Source organism: Symphalangus syndactylus, chromosome 14 (genome assembly GCF_028878055.3).
Source record: "Symphalangus syndactylus isolate Jambi chromosome 14, NHGRI_mSymSyn1-v2.1_pri, whole genome shotgun sequence".
In the NCBI taxonomy this organism is placed as follows: domain Eukaryota; kingdom Metazoa; phylum Chordata; class Mammalia; order Primates; family Hylobatidae; genus Symphalangus; species Symphalangus syndactylus.
The window spans coordinates 40,414,456-40,430,086 of NC_072436.2; the positions used below are offsets into that span (position 1 = coordinate 40,414,456).

The 15,631-nt window shown below is 42.1% G+C and overlaps 1 protein-coding gene across 1 annotated transcript; it reads left to right on the forward strand.

Moving 5' to 3' along the window:
- The first annotated feature begins 1,713 nt into the window (after positions 1-1,713).
- Positions 1,714-7,668, forward strand: LOC129462941 (interleukin-36 beta-like). Its single transcript, XM_055243417.1, has 5 exons — positions 1,714-1,726; positions 2,266-2,373; positions 2,675-2,739; positions 4,089-4,218; positions 7,559-7,668. The coding sequence occupies exons 1-5, from the start codon at positions 1,714-1,716 to the stop codon at positions 7,666-7,668; spliced, it is 426 nt and encodes a 141-aa protein (XP_055099392.1).
- The last annotated feature ends 7,963 nt before the right edge of the window (positions 7,669-15,631 follow it).

Genomic DNA, 15,631 nt, shown 5'->3' on the forward strand with positions numbered 1-15,631 from the left:
CTCAGGAATTCGAGACCAGCCTGGGCAACACGGAGAAACCCCTTCTCTACTAAAATATAAAATACAAAAAATTAGCCCAGCGTGGTGATGGGTACCTGTAGTCCCAGCTACTTGGGAGGCTGAGGCAGAAGAATCACTTGAACCTGAGAGGCAGAAGTTGCAGTGAGCCGAGATCGCGCCACTGCACTCCAGCCTGGAGACAGAGCGAAAGCGAGACTCTGCCTCCAAAAAAAAAAAAAAAAAGAGTTGTGTGTGAAGATTAAAAGGTTACTCAGGTAAAGCTCTTACAACTTTATCAGAAACAGAATAAGCTCTCAATATTTGTACAGTATAAATGTGACATAGTGGGTGTGTAAAACTCCTGCAAGGAGTACTGTGACTGGCCTAACATCACATGCAAACACAGCAATGGCTTCATGCAGTTTAGTGGGTCAAGACAGCCACACCTCTGCCTCCAAGGAGGACCAGTAAAGGCGTTCTCCTCAATTCAGCATCTCGCCTCATCCACATTTCCTCATTGCTGTTTTCCGATGTTGGCTCTGCTCTTGTTAATCAGGAAGCGCAGACCAGTCATGCTTGTGTTGCTCCACTGTCACTCCTCCAGAGCCCCAAGAGACCTTTGGGCCGTGTCAGCTTTCTTGCCAAAATGAACACACCCAGGGGCAGGAGAGAATGCACTTTCCTTGGTCATTAGGGGGTCTGGGAGTCCTGGACCAGCTTTTCAGAACACTTACATGGAACTAGAGCCTTGACTTTGATACCAGGGACAAGACCATCTCTTCCTGAAGGTAGCTTCTGCTGCTCAGAACCCAGGTATGGGGAACTTCTTTCACATCTCTGTGTTTAGCCTTAAGGTGCTTCTGGGAGTCTTGTCAAAGGTGCAGAGTACTGAAGGAGCCAGGGCTGCTTACAAGGGTGCAGGTTGGTGATCTGCTTACCCACTGTGTAGGGACAATTATTGAATCAGACATCAAGGATCCTGAGGGAAGGAGGGTTGTGAACAACAGGTTCTCATTGTGGAGCATCTGTGATATTCTTGGGGACTGTTCTGGTGCCCTAACTAGAAAACCAGAGGCAGATGACCCCTAACAGTCAAAGCACCTTGTGGGGCCCATCAGTGGCCATGTGCAGGATCCTTACAGATGTCTCTTTGGATGAGGAATGGAGGAAGATGGGCTCAGTGAGGCAGGTTAGCTACCAATTACTTAGGAGTGTTCAGCTTCAAGTCAGGAAAAGTGGTGATTAACCTGCTTTGTGGAGGGCTAAAATGGAGATACACACACACACACACTCTCTCTCTCTCTCTCTCTCTCTCTCCCCTTCCTCTCAACCCAGAGACTCTGAGCACTAGAAGGTGCCTGTGGTGATGTGTTGGAACCTCCTAACAATCCCAGATGAGATGAATGGAAAGCATGCCAAGACCATCACAGCCTGGAGAAGCAGGACTATGCCAGCCACAGCAGAAACGGGAGCTTCCATTCAGGGTTTTCTGGTCTTGAAATATGCCGTACCCATCCTTATTCTCAAATACGCATCTGGGAAAGGCTCTCAGGGCCGCTCTCTCTAAAGAATTTTTACAGTAAAATCTTGGGGGAGAGGAGAAAAAAGCATAACATTTTTCTTCTCTCCTTCTCTCACATGGCCAACTGTTAACAACCTCCTCACCACCATCTGATCTATCTTGTTCTCTTCACGAAAGGCTCTGAAGACATCATGAACCCACAAAGTAAGTGGTGAATTGCAAATCAGCTTGGAAATATCTCCACCTGACCTCACCAAAGACAATAGGATGGAAGGACCCCTATCATTTGCTAAGCTATAAATGTATTTGCTCTTGCTAAAACACTCAGTTCATAAAACAGCCTTTGGAAATCTCAGGGCATCTAGCTCTTTTATTATTATCTGTATTTAGAATTCCTTGTTTATTTTGATAAGAGGATTTTTAAAACAACATACCGATAACTAATTTAAATATTATGGGGTTTTGTTACCACCTAGACATTTTATCATTCGGAAAAAGACAAGTCACTAATAGCCCTAGAAAAAGGTGAATCTTGGGACTGTGATTGCACGTAGATCCTTTCAGGTGCTTTGATTCACAGACTAGTCCCTGCCCTATTTCTCCTCCATTTATTGTTATAGCCACTACTTCTCAGAGCAATGAGACTCTCTCCAGAAACTCAAAAGCCATTAATACCAGGATGCAACTGGAGTCCTGAAGTTGATAACCTCACATGTATTTTGTGTGTTTTTGTCATCTGGCAGGGGAGGCAGCACCCAAATGCTATGCTATTCGTGATTCTCGACAGATGGTGTGGGTCCTGAGTGGAAATTCTTTAATAGCATCTCCTCTTAGCAGCAGCATTAAGCCTGGTGAGTGAAAATCAAACCCACTGTTGCTTCCTGAGATGATGCCAGCTTCACCAGGAATGAGGCTGAGCTTGCACAAGCCTGGCCCTGGACCTCGCCCACTTCTAGGCACCAGCCCAACAGCCACAGGACGGTCAAGTGAGAAAGGACACTATGATTCCCTTCCACAAAGGGAATCCCACATCTAGAAATGAGAGTGTGAAGGGTTGACAGCTCCTCTTACCAAAAGAAAATATCTTCAGATTAGAAGGGCTTATCCATTCAAACAACAGGTAACCTTCTCCTTGGAATTTCTCTCCTTCAGGTTCCAACCGTTGCTACCTATGTCCTCAGATTCAAACTCCATCATCTTTCCACCACCAAACCTATGCAGCTTTCTAAGTTGGCATCCTCTTTTCTAATAACAGGGAAATATTCCTTCCTCCCATCAAAAGTCAGTCCATCTCAGCTTCTTTCCCTGTATTCAGAACTTCAATGTTTAATTCAAACTAAAGAATGAGATGAATGTGAAATTAAAGGTTTGCATGTCTTCATAATCCTAATGAATTCTTAATGTCACTCATTAATAATTTGACACACAGTGTATACACTTAACCCTTGAACAACACAATTTTGAACTGCACAGGTCCACTTAAACATTGATTTTTTTCAATAAAAGTTACGCCAAATGTCCCTGCTTCTCCTGCCTCCCCCTCTAACTCCTCCACCTCTTCTGCCTCTCCACCCCTGAGACAGCAAAAACAAACCCTCCTCTTTCTTCTCCTCAGTCAATGTGAAGATAATGGGGATAAAGACTGTTATCATGATCCACTTCCACTTAATGAATAATAAATATGTTTTCCTTACGAGTTTCTTAGCCTACTTCATTGTAAGAATACATTATATAATACACATAACATACAAAACGTGTTAAATGACTGTTTATGTTATTGGCAAGGCTTCTGGTCAACAGTAGCTTATTAGTTAAGTTTTTCGGAAGTCAACAGTTATACATGAATTTTTGACTGTACTGCTACCCCCATGTTGTTCAAGGGTCAACTGTACTTTGGTTAAGATCAATTGCTAACCATGGTGAATGTAAACCAATCCAGATTTAAAAAAATCATTTATATTGTTTTTAATTTCTTTCAGACAACTTCTAGAACTGAATGTTTTTTGTTTTTACTTTATAAAGTCGCTGGAAGAAGAAGCATCAGCTATGATACTTTCTTGTTATTATTATATTTTCTGGAATTTTGTTAGTATACATTCAATCTACCACTCCTCTATAGGGATACTTTTAAGCCAGTTGTCCATTTTGTCAGGGTTATTTTAATTAAAGTTTGTAATATAATCTGCAAATCTACTAACCAAGTACATGTAGACTGCAATAAATATACCATAATATCCTGAGCATGAACATGAGCATAACAGGCTGTCTTCTCTCAAGAGACCTTGTCCTTCTTTGCACATGACAAGCAGGCGTATTGGGTCTTGCAGTGGGTACCCACTGCTAAATTCAAATTTCTCAGCCAGGCATAATTTGTCCCCAAACCTATGCTTCTGGCATTATCTCTTATTGCTTTAGTTCCCCCCATTCTGTTTGGGATACTCCTTGAACCCCACCTTACATGCTGTTAGCAGGCCTTTTACTCCAGTCACTGCCGTGCAACCAACTTTGAGACAGTGTAACCTGGCAGTGTATTATCTCAGCAACATTGAACATTTCTCTTTTCCAGCTTCAGGGCTCCCGAGATAACATAGGGAAGGACACTTTCTGGAACCTAGTTGGAATTCACACATGCATAAACCTGGATGTGAGCAGGAGCTGCTCCATGGGAACCCTTGACCAATGGGGAATAGGAGTGGGTGAGGAGCAACTTCTCTTATCCATCCCACAGGTGGACAATTCTGAGATGCATTCATTCTTCACGGTTCCTCAGAGGATCCCAGCAGTATTGAGACATAATCACCCATGGCAGGGCTAAGTTCAAGAACACATCCTGAATTGACTTCTCTCATTTCCCTGCTTCAATTTCCCCAGCCCCTTCTCATGTTCCCTAGGGTCACTTGTCATCATCTTGCATGCAAACCCTTGTCTCAGGCTCTGCTTTCTGGTATAAACCTAGCTAAGACAGATTCTGTCAAAACCAACTTCTTTTCTCGACTAGCCACCTCCAACACAGTGGATTTCTTTCCTCTATGTCCCTGCTCATGCCTTTGCACACATCTCAATCACTTTCATTGCTGCCTATGTCTTATTAACATCCTAAATCCCTTCCAGCTGTTTAGGGGACTCTCCTCATCTTCCCAACCAAAGGCAACATCTTAACTTCTGCGAGGTCCATAGCATTTTTGCCTTCTCATGGGACATTTATTTCCTTAGGCTTTGTGCTACAGCTTCTTCTCCTTGTCTTGGCCCATTTGCTCTCTTCTCCTCAACCAAATTCTTGGTACATAGAGGCAGAAATTTGTCTCTTTCATTTATGCACTCCCTTTAGTTACCAAATCTTCCCTCCCTCTTAGCAGTTTCTCAGAATACACTGTTGAAGCAAATTAATTTTCATTTCATGTATTAGCATCTTCCCATTAATACCAAGGTGTGTCAGGGAGAATCTTGCATTGTCATGGCCAGGGCAGCCCTCAACTTCAAGAAGGGTCCACGGAACTGGAAAGCTTCTCACAGAATATGGAGAGGAAAACATAGAAAGGCTGCTTAGAAACTTCCCTGTCTCAATTCTTCCTCCTCTTCCCCATATGCCAATATGGCCCCAGGGGAATGTGATGATACAAGGGCATCCACTCAGGAGGAGATGGCTGCAGAAATGAAACATAGCCAAAAGTATCCCCAGGAGCTTCTAGCCAGTATCCTCTGCCTCCCTCTTGGAGGGCTCCGTGCACAGTCTGAGGGTTTGCACTTTGTCCAAGCCTTTCCCCACATGTATTTATGCATATGCGCAACAGCGTAGGGGCACAAGAGAAGGAGACCGGGGAAATTCATCATTGCAAATGTCTTCTCTGACAAGGTCATGACTAAGCATAAATGGCCTCAAGGATGGCCATGAGAGACTTTCAACAATGTACTTGGATATGTAGTACATAGGTTTTCTGAGAAGGGCTGCAAAGAATGTGAGTTCTGTACATAGCTAAATGTACAGAAAGAATCTATAGGAAGATGGTGATGAAAAACACAATGTAATCCTGCACTGTGCTTATAAATATCAGCTTCCCAGCTATCCCAGGAGCACTGAACATGAGCAAGAGATACACAGCCAGCCCACCTTACATCACACCACCTGTGCCCTCTGCCAGAGGAGTGAGAACATTGTGGTGGTGAAGGAGGAAGAAGAGGAGGAGAAACCACAGAAAGACTCAAGGGGTGTCCTCAAATATTTTATTTGCTCTCCTGGATCGAGAGCTTTGATGTTCTTTGCTTAAATCTAAGAACCACAGGAGAAGGCACTTCCTGTGCCTTCTGTTCAATCAGTATCAGAAGGCACTTCCCAAACAATGTGGATTTCCTAAACCTTGCAAGAAGGTAGGCTAATTCCTTGTCTATCTGTAGTATGGAAAAAATAAGGCCAGCATACACACAAACACACACACACACACACCCACACACACGAAATAGAATATCGACAATTGGAGAAAGAGCACGAGCAGTGTTATTCCACCTGTTTCAGTCTCTGAAGCACTAGTTCCTATGACCTTTTTTTCCAGCCAGTGAGGTAACTCTAATATTCAAGGAGATGTTGATGCTTTTGTTGCTTTCTTAAGCAAGAGTCACGGTCCTCAGGCCCAGGACTATTGAATGGTGGGTTTTTCACAGGGTGGTAGAGAGGGAGTTTACCCTTGTGACACTCAAAGACAGTTTGTCCCCTGAATCTCTTCCATTCAGAAACCTGAATGCAAGTCCATTTCAGAGATCCCTACTCGCTTCCACCCATCCTTTCTCTTCGATTTCCGTCAGCATGCATATCTGCCCTGCCCTTTCCTCAACTTCTGTTTCCTTTATTCTTCAGAAGAGAAAATGTAAAAAGCTCTACAAGCTTGCAGCTGAGAATCTGTGTCTCTCACTTAAGTCAATAAGTTTATTTTAACGTTGTTGGTGATCTAATGTGAATTAGGGGCAAGAAAACAACACTTGAGTTGTCAATAAGAAGGAAAGGGAGATAAAGATGCAGTTAAAGAACTGATCAGTTAATTACCTTATTAGTTTGAGTCACTTACAAGTAGAAGATTTCTGTTTATAAAAAGAATACTTCAAAGTCAACTCTAGGCCATATGGTTGGGAAGTAACACCAGAAATAAGTGAATAAACTACATAATGTCATTCCCTTGATGGTTCTCTCCTTAACTAAGGATGCAATTAAAAATGAGATAGAGACTAGCAAAGACTGTGCAGCTGACAGAGTGCCACCTCCGTATATCTAATAGCAAACATCAAAAGATCAAAAACCATACACTGATGTTCTCTATTGCTTGTACAGTTTAGCAGGTTAAATTTTGCCAATTACAGCTCTAGTTCTCTAAAATCAGTTTTATCTATGCCTATAATAGCAGTGTGGCCATAATAAAAGCCACATCTAACTGACCAAGGCCAAAGCCACTAGCAATGGCTTCTCCAAACTCATCGTGTAGTTTGAACCCCAAACAACAAAGCTTGTGTTTATCTCAAAGGAAGTGTCAGGATCAATAATTTGAATTATTCAACAAATATGTTTTGAGCACCTATGCTGTTCTAAGTGCTGGGGACATAGTAGTAAACAAAAACGGGAAAATATGGCCATCCTTTTGGAACTGACATTATATTTTGAAGGTTTGTAGGTAACAGTCCCCCTTCCAATCCCCATCCACGTTCAAACACTTAGAAACTATGTTGATGCCAAAATCAAAATCATAGCAGTGCCTTTACTATTGTTATGGCTGGATTAGGGAAGTGAGAGGTGCCTCTTAGTCTTTTGGGGCCTCAATCTAGACTTTTGGGGCCAAAAGAATGCCCACCAACTCTAATTTCATTTTCTCCAGCCACTGTAATAATGCATCACTCTTCAGCAGAACCAAGTGAGTAAGGCTGAGTGGAATGCAAACTCCAAGCTGCTCCAGGCAGCCTCAGTGTAGAATCTGCCCTTTTAGCCCCTACTCAATTGGTGGTTTAGCAAATGTACACATCTTGCTAAGCCTAGGAGATACTTCTCCTCTCCTGCAGGTAGAAAGAAGTGGAAGAGTTCCTGTCAATATCACCATCTCAGGAAGAACGACAAAGTTTTCCCATCCATGTGGACCAACATAGGAATGCCAGGAAGGATGCAGAAATAAGAGGAGGAAGATTCCCATCTCTACCATCTTTGAGTGGGTTTGGTATCAAGGAAATGCTACAAATGGAATAAGTTGCAGAACTTTTTCTCTTTTCTTGGGTTCTGGAGAGTTTGTAAAACAAGGACACTGTATTTTTAAAGAGTTGGTAAATCATACCTGTAAAGCTAGAGAAGGTCGGAGTCTTTTTAAGAGTAGATTTGGACTACATAGCCTGTAGATGTGTTTTGTCCAGTCCTTAGAGTGTTTTTTAAAAAATTGTAAAGTCAAGGTTTTCATGAAAAATGGGAAGATCAGACAACATTGCTCCTGAATTCCCACAGAGCCACAAGCTACTAGAGCTCAATCTGTTATTTCTTTTCTTGATGTATAGAGGTTAAGTCCTACAGAAGAAACAGCAGAATTATTCAAAATTATTTACATAATATGCAATTATTCACTAGAGCATTAGCAGTGAAATGCTCTGTTTAGTATGTATAACTTAAAAGGAACACATACAATTAAAAGTAATTGAAAGACATTTCTTCTTAAAAATTCTATAATCTTATGCTGGTAAAATAAACTAGTTTTTCCCATGTAATCAAGTCTGTATGATATTATTTTTATAGTATATTATTTTTCTTCATCCTTTTGCCTTTAGCTCCCATGTGGTCTGCTCTTTATCTACCATGGGCAGAACCATGTATTTCCATTCCTATGTAATAGGATCCCAATGAGTTGTTTTCTCCCAAAAGATGCAGCAACAAAAAGTTAGGGATTATATCCATGGAAAAGACAGTCAGTTGTTTCTTACAATGGAATAGTAATAGTCTAGGCCTCCTACTGTAGCCACCAAGTAGCCACACTGGGTATCCAGTCTTTCATCCATTGATTTGCCCAGCACCACACCTAGTTATTGTATCAGAAAATTTTCAAGCATACAGAACATAACAGGGACCACAGCGTTTGAGAAACACAGCCTCTGCTAAAGCTATTTTCTTCACATGCTGTTTACACTTTTCACTTTTAAAAATGTTAATTTTTCAGTTATTAATACATCGATACATTCATCTTGAAATAAAGTTAAGATATACCAGATAAATCCAAATTCTTTCCCCCCAGATCCTAGTTCCTCTTTCTCCACCCCAGTGATAACCACTGTTATGTATTGGTGTCACTCTGGCTATTTCTTATGCATTTACATACTCATAGGCTCCATTGGAAGAATACAATGTTGTTTTATGTGTGCCCCTGTTGCATCTGTATGTATGTGTCCATGTGCATGCACATTTCTCTAACTGAAATAATAAAATACATATTTTTCTCCAACTCACTTTTTTTTTTTTTTTCAAGACAGAGTCTCACTCTGTCACCCAGGCTGGAGCACAGTGGTGCAATCTCAGCTTACTGCAATGTCTGCCTCCCAGGTTCAAGCGATTCTCCTGCCTCAGCCTCCCAAGTAGCTGGGATTAGAGGCATCCGCCACCATGCCTGGCTAATTTTTATATTTCTATTAGAGACAGGGTTTCACCATGTTGATCAGGCTGGTCTTGAACTCCTGACCTCAAGTGATCCACCTGCTTCAGCTTCCCAAAGTGCTGGGATTACAGGTGTGAGCTACTGCGCCCAGCCCGACTCACTTTTTCACTGAACAATGTGTTCAAATATCTGTCTACACTGGCATGGATGGCTGTCTCATTCCTTTACAACTGCTGCAGAGCACCCAGCAGAACGGTTTTACCATCCTTTGTTTAGCCATTCCTTCATGGATGGAGAGTTAGGTTGTTTCCGTATTTTGCTACTTTTTTTTTTTTTTTTTTTACAAACAATGTGGCAATGAACATTCTAGTGTATGCCTTCTGTGCAGACATGCAAGACTTTCTTTGGAATAGATAAGTGATCTTAGACAAGATAGCTGAAAAAAATAGATAAAAGAATTGCTTGACCATGGAGTAAGTGCATTCTTTATTTTCAATAGATACTACCTGCCCTTGGATGTGGCTTTTCTAATTTACACTTTCAATGGTGTTTTCATTCTTCCCTGCCCTACATTTTTACTTTTTAAAAATTTAAAAAGTATTGTTGTTCTAGCATATAAAGCAGGGGTTTCCAACTCCTCGGCCATGGTTCAAAATTTTTTTTAAATTTACACTTCCAATGGTGTTTTCATTCTTCCCTGCCCTACATTTTTACTTTTTAAAAATTTAAAAAGTATTATTATTCTAGCATATAAAGCAGGGGCTTCCAACCCCTAGGCCATGGGCCATGGACCATTACCAGTCCGTCACCTGTTAGGAACCGGGCTGCACAGCAGAAGGTGAGTGGCAGGCGAGCTAGCAGTACTGCCTGAGATCTGCCTCCTTACATGCATGAACCCTATTGTGAAGTGTGTGTGTAAGGGATTTATATGTGCACTCCTTATGAGAATCTAATGCCTGATGATCTTCTAAGAACACCCACATCCCTGGTCCATGGAAAAAATGTCATCCATGAAACCAGTCCCTGGTGCCACAAAACTTAGGGACCACGGATATAAAGGATAATCTCTCACTGTTATTTTCATTTGTACATGCCTGATTACTGATTAGTTCTTCAGTATTCTGCACTCTCCAGTCTGACCTCTGACATCTGACTTCTCCACCAAAACCTTTCTTCTGAGCACCATCAATGACACCCCTGCCTGTTTCCTGATGCCGTGGGCTCTCTGCTGTCCTAATCGCAATCAGCACTAGGCACACTCCACTGCTCCCACACATCTTTACATGCACATACTAGGGATTGTGCAACAAGTCTCTCTGGGCATTCCTCAGACTCACCGAAATTTTCTTCTTACTTTCATTTACTGGCTCCCCCTCATGTGACTTCTTGTAGTTGAAGTTCCTCAGAACTCACCCTTGAATCGTCTTCTCCTTTATACTGTTTCACTGGATGACACTATTTGTTTAATGAACAAGTGTATGTGGATGTATAAGATTGTTCCCATGCTGTTAATAAAGATATACCCAAGACTGGGTAATTTATAAAAGAAAGAGGTTTAATGGATTCACAGTTCAGCATGGCTGGGGAGGCCTCACAATCATGGCAGGAGGCAAAGGAAGAGCAAAGGCACATCTTACATGGCAACAGGCAAGAGAGCTTGTGCAGGGGAACTCCCATTTATAAAACTGTTAGCTCTCATGAGACTTATTCATACCATAAGAACACATGAGGGAAACTGCCCCCATGATTCAATTATCTCCACCGGGTCCTGCCCTTGACATGTGGGTATTATTACAACTCAAGGTGAGATTTGGATGGAACCACAGCCAAGCTGTATCAGTTGACAATTTTATCCCTGGCCCAGAACTCTCCTCTAAACTCCAGATACGCATTTGTAGCTACCAATGTGAACTGTCTCTGAACTTGGAAATGTCCTAAGTAGAACGCTTGATCCTTCCACAAACTGCACATTCCAACACTCAGTTATCTCTGTCTCAGTTACAACAGAAACCTAGAAGTGATCCTTGATTTCTCCTTTCACTGAAGTCCTACATCCAACCTATTAACAAGGCTGTATCTAAAGCAGACTACCTCCAAAATATGTCTTGAATCTACCCATCTCTCTTCAACTTCCTTGTCACCCACCACTGAATGCCAGACAACCACCAAGGCTCACCTGAATGTGGATCCACCTCCTGCCTGGTGCCCTTCATCTACTCCTGCACCCATTAAATCCATTCTCCATGAGACAGCCAGGATTATCTCTACCAATGGAAATCCTAGCCATGTCAGTCCAATCTTTAGACCCCTTCAACGTTTCCATTTGCACTTGGAAGAAAATGCAAAGTCCTTACCATCATTTACAGGCTTGCCTGAATTGTCTGGCCCCTACCTCCAACCCCTCTTCCAGATAACTCTTACTTTCCATCACTATCTTCAGTTGTTCCAATCTTTCAGCTCTTTAACCATGCCAAGTTCTTCACAGCCCCAGGACCTTTGCATATGCTATGTTCATGCACAGCCTTTTACCTGTATTAGTTTATTCTCATATTTTCCCTTTCTAGCTCCTTCAAGTCACCTTCCTATATGTGACTTTTTGGTCACCATGTCTAAAGTAATCTCCTTCCTCTACCTCTTGTATCAGCTTTTGACTGTTTCCTTCATAGGGTTTGTAATCACTTTATTGATTTGCCTTTATCTTTCTTTCCTTCCCCCATTACCTTATAAACTCCTTGATTGCAGGGAAGTGATATTTTTCTAGTTTACCATTGTATTTCCAGCCCCTAGCACTGTGTCTATGTTTAATAATTTTTGTTGAATTAATTATTAATAAATCAATAACTGAATAAATGAGGAACTGACTTCCTTCCCAGGGAGTCCACCTTCTTTAACAAAACTAATCTCACTCAGAATAAAATTTGTCTTCCTGTTCCTCAGACTTGATGTCGCAGAGAATGAAGGGACTCCCAGGTCCACACAAGTCCTTCAGTTTGTGAGTGGAGTTGTCTCAGCCCCCTTTAGCCTCACCTTTCCCTTTGACATAAACCTCCAAAGGAAGAACAGTTCTTTCCTCCTCATGTTTCCTTCTATTAAACACCCCGCTTTCTTCCTGCCCTCATTCACCTCAACCAAGTGAAAAGAAACCCATACATCCTGCTGCACACCTACTGTCCTGCTGTCATTACTGATACCACCCTTTCCCCTCTTAAAAATGACACCTTATATATAAATTATATGGTCATACTACTTATGAGAAACTAAGAGTGTTTGGCCCAACTGCTCTCTACCTACTTTCCATTGAAAACCAATAGAATTGAAGAAAGCTTTCATTTTGCTCTGTTGCATCATGATTCACTCTTCTTCTCCTTCTCCTTCCTTCTCCCTCCTTCTCTTCCTCCTCCTCCTCCAGCTCCTTTTTCTTCTTATTATTCTCTTCTTCTCCTTCTTTTCTTTTTCTTCTCTTCTCTTTTCTTTTTTCTTTCTTTCTTTCTTTTTTCTTTCTTTCCTCCTCCTCCTCCCCCCCTCCTCCTCCTCCTCGTCATCCTCCTCCTTCCTCTTCTTCTTCTTCTTCTTCTTCTTCTTCTTCTTCTTCTTCTTCTTCTTCTTCTTCTTCTTTCTTCTTCCTTTGTGTGGTCCAACTGCTCTCTACCTACTTGAAGAAAGCTTTCATTTTGCTCTGTTCCATTATGATTCACCCTTCTCCTTCCCCTTCTCCTTCTCCTTCTCCTTCTTCTTCTTCTCCTCCTCCAAGAGACAGAGTCCTGCTATGTTACCCAGGCTGGTCTCAAACTCCTGAACTCAAGCAATCTTCCCACCTCAGCCTCCCAAGCGCTGAGAGTCCAGGTGCAACCCACTGTGCCCAGCCATGATTTATACTTTTATCAGAGCCATCCTTCCTGTGGTTCTAACTGTGACATGTGTGATTGCAATTCTTATGGTCTCATTCTGTGCTTTATTCATTTGCAGAAAGAATCCACAATCAATATCAGCTTTATCAATAATAAATGTATCAATAAACAAAAAAAGTCTTTGTCTTGCTTCTCAATTGGTTCATAACTCAAGTGGGAGACAGGGATTACCCCTATTACCCCTCCCCTCAAACACTAACAATTAACGTGGCAAAAACCAATTCTTCATCCACTGCCAAGGTCGTTGGTATCAATGGGTGCTTCCTAACCCAGACAGGACTAATAGCGGGGTTCACTCTGAAATAATGACTAAGCCCAAGTGGCACAGCAGTGCTGGTGAAGGAAAATGGCTCATTAATAGGGGTAGCAACGCATACTTTAGTCACTCATCTAAAATATGATGTGCACTGGGTCTTCCATTTAGGATCCATCTGGGAAGGTCCTGTGCTTGACTATCACATTGTCCCCACCCCATCAGCCTAAAGTCAACAGGAACAATTCTGTAGTCCAATGAAGTCAGATTTTTTGACTTACTGCAGTAAAAGAGACTGTCCATCAGGAACCTGAGCCATACCAAGGAAGAAAGACGGTGATTATAGGATTGGGGGGAAAAGTAATATTTAGGCAAAATTTAAATGAAGCAATGTTTAGATGGGCTCAAAGCAAAAAGTACTGTATGGAGAGGGGTCCACATTAGGTCAGAAGTGTAAAGAGGATCTAGGGTCTGTGTCCTGTGAAACTACAAAGTTAAGATACATGTAGAAGTTTGTGACCGGAAACCTTTTATCTGAAGTTCTGTTCACAGGCAGGAGATTGAGGCTGCTTCTCTGTGTCAACATGATTTATATTATTCAGGCAAAATTGGGATGCTTCATTCTTGTTCATACAACTTGAAAAGTCAAATGTCCAGTTGTCCATGGTTGTAAAGAACAAAGTCTCTTAGTGATTAAAAAAATAGTAGCCACTCAAAGAAGAGGAATGCTATGATACTACAGCTGCAGCATGTTATTGGGAGAAATATTATTACTTGTTAATTTGCAGTGGGCTTTATCTGTGCCTTGTTATTCCAGCCTCATGTTTTTACTTTCTAAACACAGTGTATCCAGTGGGGAGCACAGAGCATGGTCCCACCAACTCACTGTCCAACAAGAAGCAGCTGTCCCTTTGATTCCAGCACAAGCAAAGACTCTCATCGATGGCCAGGGCCAGGCCAAAGGCCCACTAGTGAGCTTGGGATCAGAGGCCAGCAGCTTCCTGCATGAGCTGGGCCAAGCAGTCCAGACACCTGTGTGGATCGGGGTCTCCATGTTCCAGTGGACATGTGGTTTCTCTAGTAGCCCCTGTGCTCCTTTAGCCAAAGGAGCATGTGAAGGCTTCTCTCTCTAGAAAGCTGCTTCCTGTTGAGGCTTTGGGTGGGGAAATATCAATGGTAGCACAGGTCAGACTGCTTAGAGATACTAAAGGAAAGAAGGTGAGGGAAATCCCCAGACAGTAAAAATAAAGAAATGGGATTACATCAACATTTTGACGGACTCTCCCAAGTCAGGTTTCCGGATGCTGTTCCATCTGAACATGGGCACTCCCTGAGGTCAAGAGTACACCTCCTAGAGCTGAACAAAGTTGACTCCACCTAACAAGCCTCTGTAACTCAGAGCCCAGGGCAGGCCACCACTGTGGGCACCCTGGTCCCTAACAATAGACTCAAATTCCCTCTTTCAGAATTCCAGAAGAGGGAGGCATCTTTCTGAAGCCTGAAGTATTGACTTTCAGCTTTTCCCAGTGCCCTTTTCCCAATTCCCAGTACCTGGAAATGAAGAGGGGTTCAATGGAAGATACTTGTGATTACTATTGCCTACAATGTATAAGGTTTATATTCAGCACCTGTGAGTCCAAACTTTGGAGTTGCCTGCTTCTAGCTGTATGGATTCAGTCAAGTCTCTTCACAGCTCTGAGCCCCTGATTTCCCTTCTATAAAATGGGAATAATTTTCAGGGTGGGTATTGTGGCTAAGAAGGATAATATGCTCAGCACATTAGTCATTCAGCAGAAAAAGTGCATATAAACCAACTACATTAGTGTCACCCTACCTCTGTCTTGAAATTCATTTGCATCTCTCCACTCTCTTGCTTTTTCTCTTGGATACTGAGTTAGTCATCTCCTGGGGTCCTAGGTCACTCTGACCTTTCCCTAACATTTGTTTTTTCTTTCCAAACTTCAATTTTATTATAGGCTACCTTAATTCTTGATGACCTTGTTTTCTCTCCAGCATACCAGTCCCCTAAAAATCACCTTTCCTGGAATTATCATCATACAGAAAAACATAAAAGCTGTTCTCAGGGAGCCTCCTAGGCTCAGAAGCTTTGCCCCACACAGCCTGCTACTGAAATCCCTCTTGAAGGAAGCACTCCAAATGCAGAAGAACAAATCCAGGATGATTATTCAAAATATTCAGTAGGTAAGGTTGAAGACATATTAATAATTTGGTAAAGTTTAATGTTGTTTTAAAAATGACTAAAAAGATCCAATTGCTCAAACCCTACATTTTAAAAAAGATAGATTTGGCTGGGTGCAGTGGCTCACGCTGTAATCCCAACACTTTG

What these genes read in the sequence shown, in the direction of transcription:
- LOC129462941 (XM_055243417.1), top strand. An exon ending in TAGCAGCAGCATTAAGCCTG is followed by an intron (nt 2,374 to 2,674) that starts GTGAGTGAAAAT and finishes TCTCTCCTTCAG; the next exon opens with GTTCCAACCGTTGCTACCTA. An exon ending in CTTTCCACCACCAAACCTAT is followed by an intron (nt 2,740 to 4,088) that starts GCAGCTTTCTAA and finishes TCTCTTTTCCAG; the next exon opens with CTTCAGGGCTCCCGAGATAA.